The sequence below is a fragment of the Panthera tigris genome, chromosome B4, assembly GCF_018350195.1.
Source record: "Panthera tigris isolate Pti1 chromosome B4, P.tigris_Pti1_mat1.1, whole genome shotgun sequence".
NCBI lineage: Eukaryota > Metazoa > Chordata > Mammalia > Carnivora > Felidae > Panthera > Panthera tigris.
This window is the reverse complement of record NC_056666.1, coordinates 77,909,864-77,929,427: the sequence shown is the minus strand read 5'-3', so window position 1 is coordinate 77,929,427 and position 19,564 is coordinate 77,909,864. Positions and strand designations below refer to the sequence as shown.

General features: G+C 48.8%; 1 protein-coding gene and 1 long non-coding RNA gene across 3 annotated transcripts; one reads left to right on the top strand and one right to left on the bottom strand.

Annotated features, from left to right (window-relative positions):
• Window positions 1-3,688: 3,688 nt before the first annotated feature.
• On the bottom strand, window positions 3,689-8,851 carry LOC102950510 (keratin, type II microfibrillar, component 7C-like). Of its 2 annotated transcripts, none has more exons than XM_015543513.2 (5): window positions 8,748-8,851; window positions 7,480-7,605; window positions 5,715-5,935; window positions 4,704-4,735; window positions 3,689-3,835 (listed from the first exon to the last, which is right to left on the bottom strand). In XM_015543513.2, the coding sequence occupies exons 1-5, from the start codon at window positions 8,748-8,750 to the stop codon at window positions 3,831-3,833; spliced, it is 387 nt and encodes a 128-aa protein (XP_015398999.2). In that variant the 5' UTR covers window positions 8,751-8,851; the 3' UTR covers window positions 3,689-3,830. The 2 variants fall into 2 exon arrangements, with proteins under 2 accessions (XP_015398999.2, XP_042848290.1); XM_042992356.1 differs by having other exon boundaries at window positions 7,501-7,605; window positions 8,748-8,832.
• A 46-nt stretch (window positions 8,852-8,897) lies between these two features.
• Window positions 8,898-18,291, top strand: LOC122240358. The gene is made up of 3 exons (XR_006219961.1): window positions 8,898-9,001; window positions 15,421-15,909; window positions 18,178-18,291. It is a non-coding gene; the product is annotated as an uncharacterized LOC122240358 (long non-coding RNA).
• The last annotated feature ends 1,273 nt before the right edge of the window (window positions 18,292-19,564 follow it).

Here is a 19,564-nt window from a genome sequence, read left to right as displayed (position 1 = left end):
GGCAAGTCCCTGAATACATATCTGTACAGCAGGGCAAATCTCTAAACTTCCAGGCCCGGAAAACTGTAGCAGAAATCTAAACCCACCCCCCTCCTTCAGGGCAATAGAAATAAATAATATTGAGAGCCCAGAAGCAAGTGGTCTGAAAATACCAGGCTCTTTTAAGGTAGAGGATCAATCCAAGGCCCCCCACCCACTAGTATGTCCCCTCTCCCCTCCTGATGGAATTCTGAGCAGGCCAGGACCCTGGGAGAGTTCCAGACCATGCAGTTGTTCTAACCAGCTCTCTATGCTGTGACACCACACAGCTCAGAAGCAGGCCATCAGGAGTCCAGACCTGAGGCCCAAACCCCAGCTCCATCACTCCATCCCTCCCCAGTTCAGAAACTACCCAATGAACTTCTCATCTCTGCCAACCGACCCCTCCCTTCCCATCGCGCTGGTCTCATCAGCCCAGCCGGGCCCTGATGGCCTTACTTACTCTCAGCCTCCTTCCAGTTCCCACTCCTGGAAAGGCTCAGGAAGCAGAGCAAGAGTGAATGAATCAAATACATAATACTCCTGATGCAGAAGGGTGACAAAAACGGAACGCCTCGCTGTGTGACCTGTGGCAAGTTACCTCCCCTCTCTGGGCCTCAGTGTATTCACTAGTGACATAAAATGTTTGGACCAGATGGCTGCTGAGGCCCCTTACCGATATAAAAGCTCCATTGGTCCTCAGGAGAGGTGGGACAGGACTAGGAGCTAGAGGCGGGGGGAGGTGGGGACCCCAGATGCCATGTAGCCGTGCGGTGTGCGTGCTGGCTATACCTTCCTTCCGCAGAGCTCACTGTCTGTGAGCAGCTGTCTGTGAGTAGAACAATATGATCGTATCCAGGTACGTGCACATCTCCGGGCATCTGTGTGGAAGCACCTGTGTGTGTGTGAGAGAGACTGTGAGCATTCCTACATGTGTGAGTGTGTGTGTGAATGTGCGCATGCCTGTGTGTCCGTGCTGAAGGGGGGAGCTCTGTGGGTACCGCAGTGTGAGTGACAGGTGGACTCATGTGCTGATGGGGGAGGAGGCGGAGAACCGGGCTAAGGCAGGAGTGGTGAGGGTAGGTGCCGCTGGGTGTCATCCTGGGGAGGTGCCCTCTGGCCAGGGAGCCCCGGCTCTAACCCGTGGGGTTCCCTATTTCCCCTCCTGCCCTGTAGACACTCTAGCTCCAGCTGGGGCAGCAGGAGACCAGCTGGCCTTAGACTTGTAGAGCCTTCTTTTAAAGGTGCTCAAAGCCTTTCCCAAGACTCCAGTACCTGAGATATTCATTGCATTTATGTAACTCTTACTATGCTTTAAGGACTTTGCATATAGTAATATATTTTTCACACAATCCTGTGACAGGGACTATTCTCGTTTTACTGGTCAACTATGGTGCAGAGAGGTTCAGTAAGGAGGAAAATGAAAAGGGACAGGTGAATCTTCACCAGTTAGATCTGGGAAGGGCAGGACTGAGACTCAGAAACAGGGAGTGTTTGGGCCAGGGTAACAGCAAGATTGGGAACAGAATCCAGACCCTTCCTTCCTTACTCCAGGCTGGCCTGGCTGATACATTGCAGCTGGAATTTCATCAGGAAGGATTGTGTGTAGACTCATCCAGAGACTCCTGAGGGGTTTCCATGGGGTGAGACAGGTTAATGGTGGAAGAATGACCCAATGCGTCCAAGAACAGAGCTGACCACACAGGACCACAGAGCCTCACTCTACCCGTTCACCCATTCATCCATTCATATCCACTGCATGGCAGGCCCTAGAGATGGGTTGACAAGACAGTCACTGGCTCTGAGGGGCTTATATAGAGATGCCAACATCTAAGTCACATCTGTCACGTCTAAATGCTATCAAGTATGAGGCAGGCCGGAGCAGAAGAAGGCTGACCCTCTAGTGGTCCTGTTCTGCTGAGAAGTGATGTCTTAACTGGTGACACCCACCTCCCTTCAGAAGTCACCTTGACTAACAAAGCTTGTAAATAGGCTGGTAAGACTCTCTATAAATGCACCACATAGTTCTCTCCCACCCCAGGCTGGAATGTGGCCCGTGGCCAGGGAAGCCACTCAGAGAATCAGTCCCCAAACCACAAACATGGCTGGTGGCCCACGCAAGACACGCAAGCCTGACCCAGCAGCCCATGGGATCTGGACTGACGTCAGGCTTGGGATTCGAAACGGGAAAACGTGAACAGCCAGCCCTCCGTGGTGTGGGCCGCAGAATGCTCACCATAAACCCAGCCAACGACTCCAGGTGAGAGTTCCCTTGGCACCTCCCTCCAAGTCCTTTCCTTGACATTATCAGCACACCAGGAGCTGGCAAAACCTGACCTTGAAGATCACAGAACGTCATTACCTTCCTAGCAAAATGCAGGGAACCTGGAGCCCAACCGCAAAATCTCGCAAAGGGGCAGCTCGGCTCTCAGCTGCTTTGCACTGAGAGTGTCAGTAAGAACGTTTGTTTATACAGTTGGTGTCGGTCAGAATTGGCCAAATGGGGCTGATGTGTGCGTCCATTGGGTCTGTGTCCCCTGCCCCCCTGCTGCGTGGCAGTCCTTATGCCAAGTTTCGGTCTCATTCCTCTTGCATGATACAGTTCTGTTTACCCAGGAAGGGGGCCTTTTTGGATACCTGTTTTCTGGGCAGGGACCCAGGAAAACACAGCAGACATAGTGTACCTTAAAAGGTAAAGCCAAGGCCTCTGGCCAATGACGCACCTTAACCCCACCCAGGGACATAGAAAGCAGGAACCATTGTTCCCCGCATGTGTTGATGATGTAACCCTTTGTGCAATAGAAAAGACTGTGAGTTCACCGAGTGGAAGCTTCTCTCGGGCCTGTGTGGCAAAGAGAGAGCCCAGAGATCCAGCCCTTCTCTGGCCACGCACCACCCCCCGCAAACTGGCCTATCTTCTGCCCCTCAAAGTCCAGTTGCCTCGTAAAAACCCACAGCAAACAACACCATAGACCTCGAAATAGAGGCAGAGCCAGAAGCTCCATCTGCTTCCAAAGACATGCTCTCCCAGCCCACCATCGGGTCATTTGTTAAACTAGAACCCAGGCCTGGGCCACCCAGCTGTGTTCATATCCCCCTGCCAGAATCTTCGAGGGCCGTCTTCCCCGGAGCCTGTCCTCAAGTGCCCCTGCCAGGCCGGCAGAGGGTGATTTGCCCTCATCCCCACCTCCTCCATTCTCTTTGGGGCTGGTTTGGGCCTGCCTCCCCACCAGAACGTCCTGTGCAGGGCCAGAACCAGAGTGCCTGGCTCACTCAATACTGCACCTGACCCTCAGAAGCCATTCGGTAAGTGTCTGTAGGGCGAGTGACTGGATGAATGAAGGCAGCGCTCAGCAACCAGACATGGTGGAATGCGGGCCCCAGGCTGGGGAATAAGCAGGTCTGAGGAGGAATGAACCCCTTCTTCCACTTTCCCAAGGGTCCTCTGTCAACCCACCACCACCACCAACCTCAGGATCCTGGTTCAGTGACATCACCATAAACTGAAGTCATGTGGACCCACACTCCACAAGGAGGGCTGCTTCCTAGTAGTGTTCACTCTTTTCTCCCCTACCCCCAAATCCAGCCAAATTCCCTACCCCCAAATCCAGCCAGCTTCGTCTTGGCTCTGTACCTAACTTGAGGAATCCAGGCGCAAACAGCCCAGTGGCTCAGTCCACTGAAGAACTTTTATTGCAAAGGAGGAGTCCTAGGAAAATAAGAGTGAAGGGGTGGGGGCAGGTCAGAGGGACAGGGTTCTGGGTCCAGGTAAGCCACATGGCCTCCTCAGTGGCTCAGCATCCGGGCTATCTTCACCCTGGAAACCGGACAGTCACCGTCCGGTAAACTAGATTCCAAGACTTTACGCTCCGGGGTGGGGGCAGGCAAGAGGGAAAGATGAGGTGACGGCTAGCTCCGTGGGAGAGAGCGTCTGAGACAGAGGGTCAAGTCCTTGGGGCAGAAGCTAGGGTTCTTTTTCTCCAGAGCATGGCAGGAAGGTTCAACATCTGCGGGCACCGCTGCAGCCAAAGCCCCCGAAGCACCCGGGGGAGCCGCAGAGCGCGCAGCCGCCGCCAGGGGCGCTCGTGTCCAGGGCGCCGGAGCCCGCTCGGGGAGGCAGCAGGTTGGCCGGGCCAGAGGCTGAGCCCAGCCCGCTGCCCAGGGCTGAGCAAAGCGCGGCTGGCTGTCAGAGGGGAAACCGTCTTCTCCCGCTCCGCCCCCAGAAGACAGACATACAGACTCCTCTCCCAGAGGGCAGCCTCAAAGACCCTCCTCCTCTCCAGGAGTCAGAGGTGCAAACTCCCCAAAGACCAAGGGGTCTTGGTGCAGACCCCTTCCTCCAAGAAACAGACTCCAGAAGGCCCCCCTCCCTGAACTCGGACACTCAGGTTCTCCCCACGTGAGAATCAAACAGTCTCTTCCACAAGGACAGACCCACAAGAACACCCTCCCACACCCCAGGACAAACCAACAGAACCTGCCCCCAAAGAACAGACCACAAGACCTCCCCCTTCAACACACACAAAGAATCACCCCCGAGAGAATAAACAGCCCCCCACAAAAGGGAGACACACAGAGGAAGCAATCCCAAATCCCAAATCCCTTCCCAAGAGAATGCACAAAAAAGGGGTGTAGGGGATAAGATTGAACTCCTCTAACCCAAGCTATGTCTATTATTTACTTACTGAAGCTTCCTGCCCCAAATCCCGGACCAAGCCTGCAGAGAGGAGGAGGAAGCAGGTGAGTGTATAATAATAATACACTGGGTATAATAATCCCCATTCTCCAAAACAAAACTTTCCTGGCCCTCCCCGGACGGGCAGAGAGATCTACATGCCCCTGGTTCTCTCAGATCCCCACAGCCCTTTTGCATCAGACTCCTCTGGAGCTTAAACTCGATCTTTCCTCCTTAAATTCAGATAGTCCGATTTTATCGATGACCTCTTGGAGGAGGGAGAAGGCTAACGACGCTTTCTTTGGCCTAAACTTAGCCTAAAAGGAGAGACCATGAAGGGAACATTTTAAAGGACACTATAGAGGAGATAGCTCAATCATCTGAAGACTATTGGTCAAGCCACACCCAGTCGCTTTCTACCTGTGTGTCCTTGAGGTGGTCCTTTACACTGAGACTCAGTTTCCCCATCTGTAAAACGGGGATGACAGCACCTCCCTCCCAGGGGTTTTGCGGGGTTGAAAGATAATAAATGCTGCATGCCTGTTGCATGGTGGGTTCCCTGTCCCTCCCCTCAGCCTGGGGTACCCAGCTGGAGCTAGCAGCCCTTGGGTCTCTACTGCTGTCTGAGGTTAAAAGCCAGGCCCTGCCTGTTCCCATAAACCCTGCCTTCGGGGCAAGAAGGGCAGAACTGAGAAGGCACTCCAAACTGGAGACATTATTCCCCCTGGCTAGGCCTTGGTCCTTGCAGCTGCCTCACTGGACAGACTGGCCCCTGCTCTCTGCCCTTGGGGGTGTGTGACCATGTGTCGTCCCATCCCAGGTGCCCAGGGTGCTCCTTAAAGCCCTAAAGGGCCTTAAGCTGGTGGGGAGAAATTGGCTCCAGGAGAACAAGGCCCTGGATCCCCAGGTCATCTCTCCCCACCACCCCCCCCTCCCCAGCTGGTGAGGACCCAGATGGTGACCTCCCTGGGCCCCTGCACTCCTCCCCGTGGCCACAGCCAAAGCACTGCCCAGCCCCCACCTGCTCTCCTCGCCCTCCAGCAGCTTGCGGTAGGTGGCGATCTCGAAGTCCAGGCCCAGCTTCACGATCATGAGCTCCTGGTACTCCCGCAGCTGCCGGGCCATGTCCTTCTTGGCCTGGTGCAGGGCGGCCTCCAGCCAGGCCAGCTTGCCCTGGGCACTGTCTGAGGCACCCTCCTCCTGCAGAGCTCGTGGCTCCCTGGCTCTGTCTAGTTCACAGGGCTGGGGGCGAAGGGAAGAGCACGGACAGGACATCCTTGGCCCCCACCCCCTCCCCCATCAAAGATCCAGACCCTTCTTGGAGGCCAGAGGGCCAATGAGGGATTAAAGATCACTGTATGGAATGGGCCTTCCTGTTCCAAAAAATGTGTCTGTGTCTGCCCAGCTCCCAGTGTGGAGATTTGGGACCAGCCATCCGAGATGGCTGAGACAGAGCCTTTCAAGTCTAATATGGTAACTCTTCTCAAAGGAGCTAGGATCCAGGAAGCATCAAATGCTCCTGAGCACATAATGCTAGGTTTATTATTTCATCAGGGAAACTAACAAGAAGGATATCCTTTCCTCACCAGAAACTAGCCTCCGTAGTCTCTGCAGAAATAGAACAATAATAAATGCTGGCCTTGATGAGCTTTGCTTGCTGCTTAGGAAACTGGGGGTGGGGGGTGGGGGGACTGTGATCAGAACAGCAGAGGCCGGTGGCAGACTGAACCATGACAGGCCCATCCATTCACTGTGCCACCCCCTTGAACCTGAACAGCTTGTCCCTCCTCACAGTCATCAGTTTCTGAAGAAGGGAGGACCTCTCAGAGCCTCAGACACTGTATCCACAGAAAGCAGGGGAAACAGGGAGCAGAACCCCTTCCCTCTGCAGGTAAAGTATGAGCCCAGGGGGCTTGACAGGGCAGCTGGGAGGAGAGAGGGGAGATTGAGAGGCAGAGAAGTCAGAAGAAAGAAAACATCCATGTGGGAACCTCTCTTTCCTAAGCCTAGAGCCTGAGCTGCAAACCCGAATGCCTCCAGAGGCCTGGCTGGAGGCATCCCAAGGTGAAGGCCAAATGTTAACCCTCTAGCAATAGTATCCAGTTCCAGAAAGAAATCCGCACATTGTCAGTCTCCCACAATCACCAGGACCTCTTTCACAGTTTCAGCCTCTCACATCTCTAATTTAGAGACACGGGTGTTGGTACCTTTTGCCTTCCACAAGGATAATAACAGCACCAGCCAAGATGATGAGAAAATGGCAAGAGCCCTCTGCCTCTGCATCAAAGGACGCAGCTCAGGTTGGTGGGGTCGATGCACACAAAAGGAGCACGGCCTTGTGTGAAGGCGACAGAGAAGACAGAAGCCTCCCTTCCCTAGCAGAATGTTGCCAACTCCGTGCATTTAAAGAGAACCCAGAAAACCGGATTTCTGCGGAACATCTTGCGATTCCCAAAGAAGGGCTGAAGTTTAATGCTATGTAGGACAAACAAAGCATGCAGATACAAAATCACACGTGTGCATGAAAACTGATAGGCAAACAAGCGTACAGATTTATATGTATTTTACCTACGGGTCAGTTACATGCCTCTGAACTACTACAGAGTCCCAGGCAAAGGCAGCGTGATGTACACGTGTAAAGCCACACTTCCGTTTGCTCGGACACTCACAAAGAGAAACTCTACCCATCTACTCCAGAGGAGGGGGACGACTAGTCGAGCTGTCATAGATAATGGACACCCTCCCACCCTTCATCCCCCCCCCCCCCCGCCACACCCACCCCTCACCTGACTCTTAGCGCTGTTCACCTCTGCAGTCAGCCGCTGGATGGCCTGGTTAAGCCTGTTCAGCTCCTCCTTGCTGTGTCGCAGGCCCTGCGTGTGTTTCTGCACGGTCGCCTGTACCTCCTCGCACTGTGGGGCAGAGGCAGCACAGGACAGGGGAGGGTCAGGGCGAGGAGGACAGCCAACAAGGGCACTCAACCGAAGCCCGCAGGACAGCTCCAGGACCAACCCCTCCACCTTCCCTCATGAGCAGGTCATCTGACTACTCTGTTTCTCTGTCTGGAAAATGGGGATGATCGTCTTTCCTATTGCCAAGGGTTGACGGGCACACTGGCGGATGCTCTATCGGGTCTAGAGACACCAAAGGTAATGTCGAAGGGATGGCACAAAGAACAACACAGGCCGATAATCTGTCGAGTCATTGGACTGAGATCACATAGGGTTTATCCCAGGCAACAGGGGTAGTTAGACTCTAGCAAATCAGTTATGGTCATTCACATAGGATCATGGCAATTAATACAAACACCATTTTTAAAGATCCAGCAGTGATTCCTAATTTAAAAGTACTTTCGAAAATCTCTGAATATAAAGAAACTCCTTTAAGCTGATGAATGCTACTCACCAGGGACAGGGATCCAGATTCCAGCTCCTTCGCTAAACCCGAGGCCACTATGGGGAGAGCTATCTAGAAGGGACAAAATCAGGGGGACTTTTCCCTTTCCTGCACCTGTCTTCACATACCAGCCCATAAACCGCCTGGGCTTGGTAACTGACGCACAGGGCCTTATTCTCTTCAAGGTCTTCTATCCCCACCGTCTCACCTGGGCTCAAGACCACCGTGAAGTAGGCCGGGTGGGTGTTACTGTCTCCCTTATCCTTCCTTGGGCAAGCTGAAGCTCATTACATCTACTGTCCGAGGAAGTAGGGACCCAGTGGGACATGAGTGACCCTGCCAGTCGAGCTGAGCTAGACTGTGTCTTAAGTGCATGTTCTTTGCTCTATACCCTGAGGAACATTAAAGTCACACACACTCTTCAACCCAGACAACAGGAACTCTTCACACCAAACCCAGTGCAAATTGCTTTCCAGGGCAGAGGGGGTATGGGAAATGGATATGAACAGACTCCCACAGGCCACCCTTTCCGGGTCCCATTCCCAAAAGCTGTAGACACAGCAGACAAGCTTGTGCCTGGCTAGGTCCAACAGATCTGGGCAGAGTCCAAGACCCCCTCATCCCATGTGACCCAATGTGCCACATAGACAAGTCTCACCATGATGAAAAGAGCTGTCGTCTCTCCAAGCCTCCGGAGCGCACCTAAGCCCAGCTCCAGCCCAGGGAGCTCCCAGAATCCTCGCCTCTGGAGACAAAGCTGCTCCCTCCCAGGGGGCTTTGTGACCTCACCTTGCAGAGTTCTGACAGGGGCCAGAAGGGGCTGTTCTGTCAGCCCAGGTGGGAGAGTGGAGGTCCCTGGCCTGGAATGGGCCTTGAAGGAAAGAGGAGGAGAGGGAAGGAAGGATCCTTCAGGTGGGGGAAATGTGCAGAGCCAAGGAGTTTGGGCTTATGGGGTGAGAAATGGGGAGACACAGAAGGTGCTTGAGCAGACCACCACCCTGGTGTGCGATGCAGTTTAGGAAGGCCCGTCTGGAAGCAGAGGGAAGGCAGACAAGAGGGAAAGAGACTGGGGCTGGGGTTCCAGTGCCAAGACTAGGTAGGCATCTGGGACAGGATGGAGCCTCTAAACTGCAGGAGGAACCAGGGACCAGACAGCACACGCTGGTCAGCATTTTCTTTCTGTTTTATAAACTTCTCATACAAAAGAATGTGTGCATATAACCTACATTTAATGATTTAAATGGCAACAGTAATAAAAACAGATCCTTGTGTACCCACCAGTACCTTCGAAGCCCCATGTGGGACCCTTCCTGATCATAGCATCCTCGGTCCCTGACCCTATCCCATCTCCAAAGTAACCACTCTCCTGGGGTTTGTAGTGAGCTTTCCTTTGCTTTTCTTTAGCCTCCGGTGTGCATGAGTCCTTCAGCATTTGTTCAGTTTTGCCTAACATTAAGCTTTACAAAAATAGGATTATGTTGTTTTTATGACTTGCTTTTCCCTCCCCGACATTCTGTATGTGAGCTTTTGATGCGTACAACTTAGTTCATTTGTCACTGCTGCGTAGTATCCCAGTGTGTGATTCTCTCTCCATTCCCCTGCGGGTATACATCTGTGCACCTTTGTTTTTGTGCTAACAAACAATGCCAGTGTGAACCTGTAGGTACGTTTCTGCTGTCGTACTTTGGCAAGAAGATGTTTGGGCTACTGGCAGTCAAACTATTGTTTAACCACAGCTCAAAATAACAAACGGATTTTATATCATGAATCCGTACCTACCTACATGCTCATGCACCTAAATGGAAATAAGTTTCATGAAGAATTGCTCACTCCTACTACGCGCGATGCGTTCTCTCAAACCACTCACCTGCACACGTTCTTTCACTTTGTATGGCTTTATGTTTTATCTTTAGGTTTTCAACAGGACCTTATGTTGAGACTTCATTTCTTATAAATAGTGTGTTGATTTTATTATGTATTGAATATAATGAAAATGAAATACCCATGAAGCCACTTATAGGCACAAGAACCAAACGTCCCTAATAATTTACACATGCCTACACACTGCCTCCCCAGCCTGTTTCTGCTTCTTGATCTGGGGGGGTGGGGAGGGCACTTCCTTGAATTTCTCATCATTCCCTTGTTTTCTTTTCTTCTAGTTTGATTACATGCATGCATGTACCTGTAAACATTATTATTATTATTATTATTATTATTATTATTTAGTTTTTCTTGTTTGGTTGGGTTTGGGGTTTTGGGTTTTTTAAGTATATCACTTACAAAAGGACTTGCTTTTTTTTTTCTAATATTGTAGAACTAAGGGTCCTTCACTAGGATTCATAGTATTCTATTACGTGAACACACGACACTTTATATAACTCTATTATTGTTTTGTTCTGTTTTCTCTTACAAAGTTGGTGCTACGAACATTTTTCTAAATGTCCCCGATGGATGTGTGTGAGGATTTTTCTGTGATACACATCTAGGACTGGTATTTCTGAATCAAATAGTGAATATTACAACACAAAAGTTATTTGCCAAAGTCATATAATAAAGACTTATACTTTGATCAGCAATACATAAAAGATTCGTATCTTCTCTGGCGCATCTAATTTTCAATAATGAAATGATATAATCAGTCTTATTTTTGATCTTACTTTGCATTTTCGTGATTCCTATTGAGGCTGAATATCTCTTTAAGTGTTTATTACCTGTATGGATTTCCTTTTGCCCATGTTTTTGTTGTTGGGTTGTTTGCTTTATTCTTACTAGATGCTAAGTGTTTTTTATATTTCTATATAAATTTATACTTCTAGATATTATACTTTGTCACTTATATGTATCACAAATATCACCTTCAAATTTATGGCTTGTCTTTTCACTTTGTGAATATTTTGATAAATAAAAGTTCTTAATTTTAGTGTCTAATTTACCCATCTTTTCTTTCAGATTAAGCATTCATCATGCCTTGCGTAAAAATCCTTATTCATACCAACGTCAGAAAGAGAGGGACGCCTGGGTGGCTCAGTCATTTGAGCATCCAACTCTTGATTTCGGCTCAGGTCATGATCCCAGGGTCATGGGATCAAGCTCTGCATCGGGCCCTACACTCAAGCACAAAGCCTGCTTGGGATTCTCTCTCTTTCTCCCTCCACCCCTCTCCCCTGCTAGAGCTTGCCCACACACACTCTCTGTCTCTCTAAATAAATTTAAAAAAGAAAGACCTTCACTAATGTTTTCTTCTAAAGATTTTAAAGTTTTGCATTTGAAATTTATAATTATAGTTTGCTTGGAATTGATTTTGTGTATAATAGAAGGCAAGAATCCAGTTTCATTTTTTTTCCATGTGGATAGCCAATGCCATAGTCCCTTCTTTACTACTGATCTGCAATATCACTACTGTGGCATATCAAAGATACAGATCTAGCTATATATATAACTTTATATATTACATATAACTTTAGTTATATATTTATATATAGTTACTATATTTATATAATATTTACATACAAGAATAGACAAACTGATCAATGAAACAAACTAGAGAACCCCTAAATTGACATATATTATGTACATTACACATAACACATATATATGTTGTTAATATATTCATGTTTTATATAAAGTATATTGTATTACATATTATAATAAAAATATTATGCATAAAACACATCTAATGTGTATATAATATATATGTATAATATATGTGTTATTATATATATTGTTACTATATATATATATAAAATATACGTCAATTTAGGGGCTCTCTAGTTTGTTTCATTGGTCAATTTGTCTCTTCTTAAGTGGATATTACACTGAATTAATAGCTTTATAACTACCTCTGAAAGGGCAAATACCCATTCAAATGCTCTTTTTTATCCCACGTATTCTTTTTTTTTAATTTTTACTTATTTTTGAGAGAGAGAGAGAGACACAGCATGAGTGGAGGAGGGGCAGAGAGAGGGGGAGACACAGAATCTGAAGCAGGCTCCAGGCTCCCAGCTGTCAGCATAGAGCCCAATACGGGGTTCAAACCCACAAACAATGAGATCGTGACCTGAGCCAAAGTCCGAGGCTCAACCGACTGAGCCACCTACACTCCCCCCACCCCCCGCCGTGTATTCTTATATAGCGCCTTGACTATTCTTGATTGTTATTCTTCACCATAAATTTTAGAATCAACTTGTTAAGATTTATGTAAATCCTTATTTGGAATTTGATCATAGTTGCATTGACTCTGTATATCAGTTTAAGGAGAATTAATATCGTTATGATAATAAAACTTCCCATCTATGAATCTGACATAGCTCTTCATTTAGTTAGAGCTGCTTTGTTATCTTGCATTTCACATAATGTTTATATTTCTGTAGGTATAGGTTTCTCCCATATGTATTAGACTGGGTTTTTAAGTCATTATTTTATTAATTTTATTAAGATAAAATATACCTACAATAAAATGCACACATGCATGCAGTTCAACAGGTTTTGGCAGATGCATCAGATGCGTGCCCCACTTAACCACCACTGAATGAAGATACGGAACATTTGCATCATCTCAGAAAGTTCCCTCATGCTCCTCTGCAGTCCAACTCCCAGACCAGCACTGATCTAATTTCTGTAGATTAGTATTGCCACTTTTGGAATTTCATATGAATAGAAGCATTCGGTATGTGCTTTTTTGTGTCTGATTTTTTCACTCAGCATGGTTTTTTAAATCTTTTTAAATGTATTTATTTATTTTGAGCAAGAGAGCAATGTCGGGGGGTGGGGTGCAGAGAGAGAGGGGAAAGAGAGAATCCCAAGCAGGCTCTGCACTGTCAGTGCAGAGCCTGATGCGGGGCTCGAACGTGCGGGGCAAGATCATGACCTGAGCTGAAATCAAGAGTCAGACGCTTAACCAACTGTGCCCCCCAGGGGCCCCTTCACTCAGCATGTTTTTAAGGCTCATCCATGTCATTTTATGAATCAGGAGTTCATTCCTTTGTGTTGTTAGGTGATATTCTGTTGTATAATTATAACTCAGTTTGTCCATTCACCTGTTGAAAACATTTGGGCTGTTTCCAGTTGGGGGCTTTAATAAATAAAGGTCATATGAAAGTCATGTACCAGTCTCTATTTCAACCTGCTTTTCATTTCTTTTGAATAAATATCCAAAAGTGCACTTGCTTTGTCACTTGGTAGCGTATGTTCAGCTTGATAAGAAATTGCCAAACTGTTTTCCAAGGTGACTAGACCATTTTACGCTCCATGAAAGCTCCAGCCGCTCCCCGCTTTGAATCGTCAGTCTCTTGAATGTTAGCCTTCCAGTGGGTGTTGAGTTTTTCCCAGAGTAGGTTTCCCTGATGACTAATAATGATCAGCAAGTTCCCATGTGCTTCTTGGCCCTTAATACATCTTCTTTTGTAAAGGGCCGATTGAAGTCTTTCACCCATTTTAACTGAATTGTTTGTCTTCTTGTTATTGAAGGATTAGTTCTTTCCAGGAAAATTTAATGTAATTATATATGATTGGATGTGAGTCAGACATCTTGTTCTTTGTTTCTCACTTGTCTCACGTGGGTTTTTGTTGTTGTTGTTGTTCCTCTGTTGTTCCTTTCTGCTTTCTTTGGAATCCATCAAATAACTTTTAAATATTTGATATCATTTATCCTGTTGAAGTCTTTTGGTTTACTTTATCATAGTAAACGTTTGTTTTTAGTGATTGTTCTAGAGCTAATGCTATACATACTCCCTTAGTTATCAAAGTCTATTTGGAGTTAATACTGTGTTGCTCCCCACTTGGCAACCGACAAGTGCACACATGACAAACAGTGCAATTCAGTGACCCGCCTCCCCATCGTCTGTGTCACTTGCCAGATCTTTTGCTTCTACAGACGTTACAAGCAATATCACTATTTTTGCCTTAAGCAGCCAGTACTCTTGGGCACCACAAGCGTTCTTGGCTCTGTAAACTGATGTTTTTCACCAAATATGGGAGAGTACTCCTTCAAACACTTTTCCACGTCACTCTCACTCTTCTCCTTCTGGAACCCCAAGCGTACATATGCTAGATGATTCTAGGTCTCTGAGGCTCTGTTACTTTTTCTTCAATATTTTCTCACTGTTGTTTGGATTGGAAAACTTCTACTCCTGTCTTCAAGACACCAACCCTACCCTCTGACATCATCAGTCTTTGGCCAAGCCCCTTCGTTGAATTTTTCACTTCCATTCCCACACTTTTAGATCCAAGAAATTCTCGTTTTGTTCTTCTTGACAATTTTCCATACCATCTTGCTAGCTCAATGATGCATTAAAATGTAGTTTTAAGTATATTTTCCACAATTTTAAGTGACTAATGGCAGAAGGATGTTTCAGGGTTCCTAGTCTGACATTTTGCAAGAAAAGAAGGTCCTGGTCGCATTTTTCAACGGAAAAAAATAGACAGGATTCTGTGACTCGTTGGGTGGGGAAAATAGGTATGAAAGAGTTTTAAGCTGGAGATATTAGGAGGAGCTGGCAGAAAGAGGGAAAGCTGATGGAGGGGCATCAGTTCAGGGGGAACTGACAAACTGATTTTAAGGCATTTTGAATTCCAAATATCAGGGCAATATTCAAGTGAAGATGCCCTGTGGGAAACTGGAAACCTTAGAGATGAATTCATTTATCTTCTTGACATGGCTGAGTGCCTGCTATGAGCCAACACTGGGCCAGAAGCTTCCTGGCACTGAAGCACTCCCTCAGGGAGCCCAGAGCCATCAGAACACCCCTCCTCAATGCCCCCAGCCTTGACACTCAATCAAATAAATAGCTGGCCTGGCCTTGGCAGCCCCCACCACATTGAATGCCTTCCCCCCACCCGGAGATCCCACCCACCCTTCCTAGGACTAAAATAATGGACAGAAAGATCGAAAGCATGACAGGAACTATGTGACTTTATCTTAAGCACCGACAGCAAGGAGGGAAGGAAGATTCAGGAAAGGAAGGGAAGAGCAAGAGTTCAGGGAAGGGCAAGGTTAAGGGGTGGGGGCTGAGAGACGGTCCCCTTCATGGGTCAGACAGCCCAGAATCGTCCAACAGAATATATTCCTGTGCCTCTCCTCCCAATACCCTTTCTCAGCCTCAGGGAGGCAGGAGACAAGGAGGGAGAGTCCCACACAACAAGAAATGAGAAGTGGACAGGAGGGAAGATGGACCAGAGTGAGATCAAAGGGTTACACCCCACCACCAGGGCCAGGCTGGAGAGAGAGCCAGCTGGGAACCTCGGGAGGACGAGAGTGCCAGAGGCTCGGTGTTTCATCAAACCCTGCCAGCTTCACACTTCTTAACCTGCTGCCACAAACTTCCATCCTACAGGATCTGATGCCACAAAAATGGGTGACTGAGACATCCCCCACATACAACTCTGCCTGAGAGCGGCTGACACCTGCACAGGAACGATAACAAGTCAGAACCTTTGGCAGCGTGGGGACCAGAACTCCCGCCCTACCAGCCAAGAGCACCCAGATGGCTGAGATAGTTCTTGCTTATTCACATCTCCAAGGATAAAGAAAGCCTACCTGAGCCTCCCTGTGGCCTGTCCCTGCCTTTACTGGAAGGGAGTCCATCTGGTGGTTTAATCTCAATCCCTTCTTAATCTAGTCTTCCGTCACTGACTTCAGGAAGACCTCCCTGGGGACAACCAAGCTGATGAAACACCTGTTTTAGTCCAGAGAGGTATTTGACATCTTGAACGTGGACACATGTGCTTGGACAAGGAGAAAATGAGAGCCTCCCAACAATGGGAAAGTAAGACTTCCACTCCGATGGGTATGGCATGAGGAGTTATTCCCCTCGTGACCCAAGGTCAGTGTTAGGACTGGGCACTAGCTCCCGACAGTGGTCCCAGAAGTAACGTGGTCACCAGCTCTGAACCCAGTCACCAAAGGAATCACTCAAGTTTTCCCAGGTCAGAAAAGAAGATCTGGGGTACAGACCCCCCAAAGGCTCAGCATCTCCCCAACCCGGTTCCAAAAGAACATAAGGGTCAGGCTCTTCCAGACTCCTCTGGGAAGTGGGACCCGCCAAAAGCAGCAGGACACAGAGATCCCTCCACCTGCCCAGGAGTCCAGCTCCGGGCTGCCTCCCCACCCACACTGACAGGCTACATGATCATGAAAAATCCAGTCTCCCCGAATCTTTCTATTTGCCCTTTCAGTGTGAGGCCTCCTTTTACCCTGCCTTCTAACCAACAGTGTTCTGGAACCAGTTCACAGAGCCTGTTTGACACATTTCTAGCCAACCCTAAATGCAGTCACAGCCGGCCATGCCGGAAGATTTTACACCACCGAAACTGGCAAACCCTGTAAAAGGGACTTTTGTTTCCTTCCGAGAGCTGGTTGTTAAACATTTACCCACAAGCAATTGCCCCTAACTAAATTATACAAGAGGCGTATTGGAAATCAGGCAGTAGACCTCAGCTAAAAGTATTCTCCTTGGCCTCCCCTCAGGGCAGGGAGGGTCCCTCCAGCTTGGTGTTCTGGGGGCCAGGAGAGAACAAAGTGGGTTATGGTCCTGGGTGTCTCGGTCCATTTCCTGGATGTACCAGTCTCTCCCCTCCCCCAGCTGGGAACACCCCAAGAACAGGCCTCTCCTTTTCATTAACAGAGTCCCCCTGAGGGACCACAACCAGGGACATTTGTCATGCAAACGAGCTGGATCATGAATGGTGAAATCCATTTGGGGCACTCACTGCCCCAAATGTGATGGGGGGCGGGAAGGGGGGGGCAGATGACCCACACCTGAAACTTGGCATTTCAACCTCATTAGTCGGCCTCTGGATCACGCGGTCTGCGCAGTAATCTCCTCCATGGCAGGGTGTCCCCATGCCACATCACCATGACTTTCATCTCCCCATATTAAAGAGAAGCAGAGATTCTCCCGAGGCTCAGGATGGGGTGTCCCAGCAATTCAGACACCACAGATGGTTGGAGGTTGTACAGGGCTCAGCCTGTGCAACCATACATGTTAGTCCTGCCCAGCCACTAAAACCTCAGAGCTGTGTGCCCTTCTGTTACCATCTCTAGGGATCAGAATCCCCAGACAAAAGAGGCTTTGTTAATATATGCCTGGCATCCTTCCCACTGCCATGTCTAGGAGGCAGGTGTCCTATGCCCCTCACCTTGCTGCAGCACCAGGACTCAGCCCCAGCCTGGCTATATCTAGCAATGTCATCAGAGTTAGCCTAGATCTCAGTCACAGTGCAGCCCATGTTCAGGTCCCATGTCACAGTGCAGCCCATGTTCAGGCTGTTATCCAGTTTGGTGATGACTGAGGTGTCTGAGATGCAGGCTTCAGTGACTCTCATTTCCTGTGGGGCCGACAGCCATTCATATCAACTGTACCATCGAGAACCAGGTAGAACAGAGCTCACATTCCCCCTTCACACACACACACACACACACACACACACAGAGCCACCATTTCAAAGCCTTCATGCCTGCAGACCCCTCTGTCTGCTTCCTCTGTTCAAAGTCTGGCCTGGGACAGAGTAAAGACGGATGACTAATGTCCTCCCTGCCAGTGCCCACCTCCCCCCATACAGTGTTCTGGAAGCTGATCTCCTCCACTAGGCTGTCAGCATTGGTCTCCTGGTCTCCCTTGCGCACGTAGGCACAATTAAGCTCCTGGAAACAATGCACAGGCAGTTCCTAGTTGTTGCAGAGATTTTCCAGGGGACTCTACCTCCCCCAGGCCAACCCTGGGAAATTTCCAATCCCATTTTCAGCCCTACAGAGCCGGTCATGGGCACAGATCCAGAAGTCAAGAGTTGGGGAACTAAGCTCTCCCTCTCACTCTAGCAAAACGTAGTATGTGACTTTGGGGAATTCTTTTATCTCGCTGGGCCTCTCTGTAAAGGAAGATCCAGAGAATCTCTGCCCTGTGGGTCTCCCGGGGTATAAGGAAGAAAATGCCTTTCCATGGGTAGAAATAAAATATGAGCTTATTAACTGATGGATGGAGTACTGGATGCCCCTGAGGGCTGCTGCACGCAAACCCACTCACCGGCTTGATTCTGACAAGCTCATTCTCTGCAGTGGTCCCCAAAGTGACCTCCTCTTCCTACCTCCACAGGGAAAGGGGTTTGGATCAAGAGAAATTATCAGAGATTTGGCTAGTAGTGGAAGGAAGCAGAGAGGACCCCAACATGACCTATCACCTCCCCGCCCCCAGGATGTCTGAAATATCCCTCTGACCCACATCTCTGATAGTACTTAACTTAAACGAGCATTACTGATTCTAAAGAGCTTGGTTTTGTTATTACTCTAATAGAATAAACTGACTGCCCGAGCTTCGATCCAGGACGGTGAGTGGAATTAGCAACATGCACCAATGAGTGTGAACGGTGGAGAAGAGGTGATGTCATTTCTTTGCACCCCTAGTAGCTAGCATAATTTTGGAATAGAGTTAAGCGCTCAGAACAGGTCCAGAGGGTGGGTGGACGAGTAGGGATAGGGCCCCTATCTTACGTTCATAAGGCAATGGGGAGAGGCTCTTAGCTGATATTTCAGCTTTTCTTCCCTTCCTGTGTCTGCCTGTCACTGCCTCTAATGCTGATAAAAGCACAAAGTGGGTTCACGAAGGAAGAAGTTTCCCAAGGCCAGACCTTCCCCCGCACCAACTCGATTCTTGTAGCCCCAGCACCTCCTGCGCGTGGTTAGGGCAGGGGACAGCTGTGATGCAGCAGGGTCACAGGCCAAGGTACAGGTGAAGGTGTAGCCAGAACTGTCTCTTCAAGTGATCTGGCGGGAGCTGGATTTGAGGACCTCATTAGGGGAGCTAAAGCAAGATGATCCACAGGTTATGGTGAGCTAGGCTAGAAGAGTTAAGGCCAGAGGGAGAGGAGAAGGATTCTGACCCCTCCTTCACTGCCCCTCCCTTTTATAAACGCGGCCCGGCCACGTGGAGTGGCCATTTTGTCACCTTAATGGGCTTGGGAGACTTTGCACCCATTTCTCCTCTTTCCCGGGGTCATGATATCGAGCTCCACACTGGGCTCCACGCTGAGCATGGAGGTGGCTAAAAATTCTATCACCCCCTCTGCCCCTCCACTTTCTCCCCACCCCCGCCGTCTCCCTCCCTCTCTCAAAATAAATAAGGGGCACCTGGGGGGCTCAGTCAGTCAAGGTCCAACTTCAGCTCAGGTCCCGATCTCCTGGTTCGTGGGTTCGAGCCCCTCATCGGGCTCTGTGCTGACCGCTCAGAGCCTGGAGCCCGCTTCCGAGTCTGTGGTCTCCCTCTGTCTCTCTGCCCCTCCCCCGCTCGCACTCTGTCTCTCTCTCTCTCTCTCTCTCTAAAATAAATATGCATTGAAAAAAAACTTTTTTAATTAATAAATTAAAGAAATCCTCCATGCTTCAGGGTAAGTCCTTTTCTTCTTGTGAGGGAGACACCAAGGGAAGACGTGTCCAATACTACCATTCCCTGGAGAAAACTGGAGTAGAACTACCTGTACCGAAGC

Coding starts and splice junctions, on each gene's coding strand:
- LOC102950510 (XM_015543513.2), bottom strand. Junction 5,936..7,479: donor TGAACAGCGCTAAGAGTCAG/GTGAGGGGTGGG, acceptor CTTCGCCCCCAG/CCCTGTGAACTAGACAGAGC. Junction 4,736..5,714: donor CTGGAGGGCGAGGAGAGCAG/GTGGGGGCTGGG, acceptor TCCTCTCTGCAG/GCTTGGTCCGGGATTTGGGG.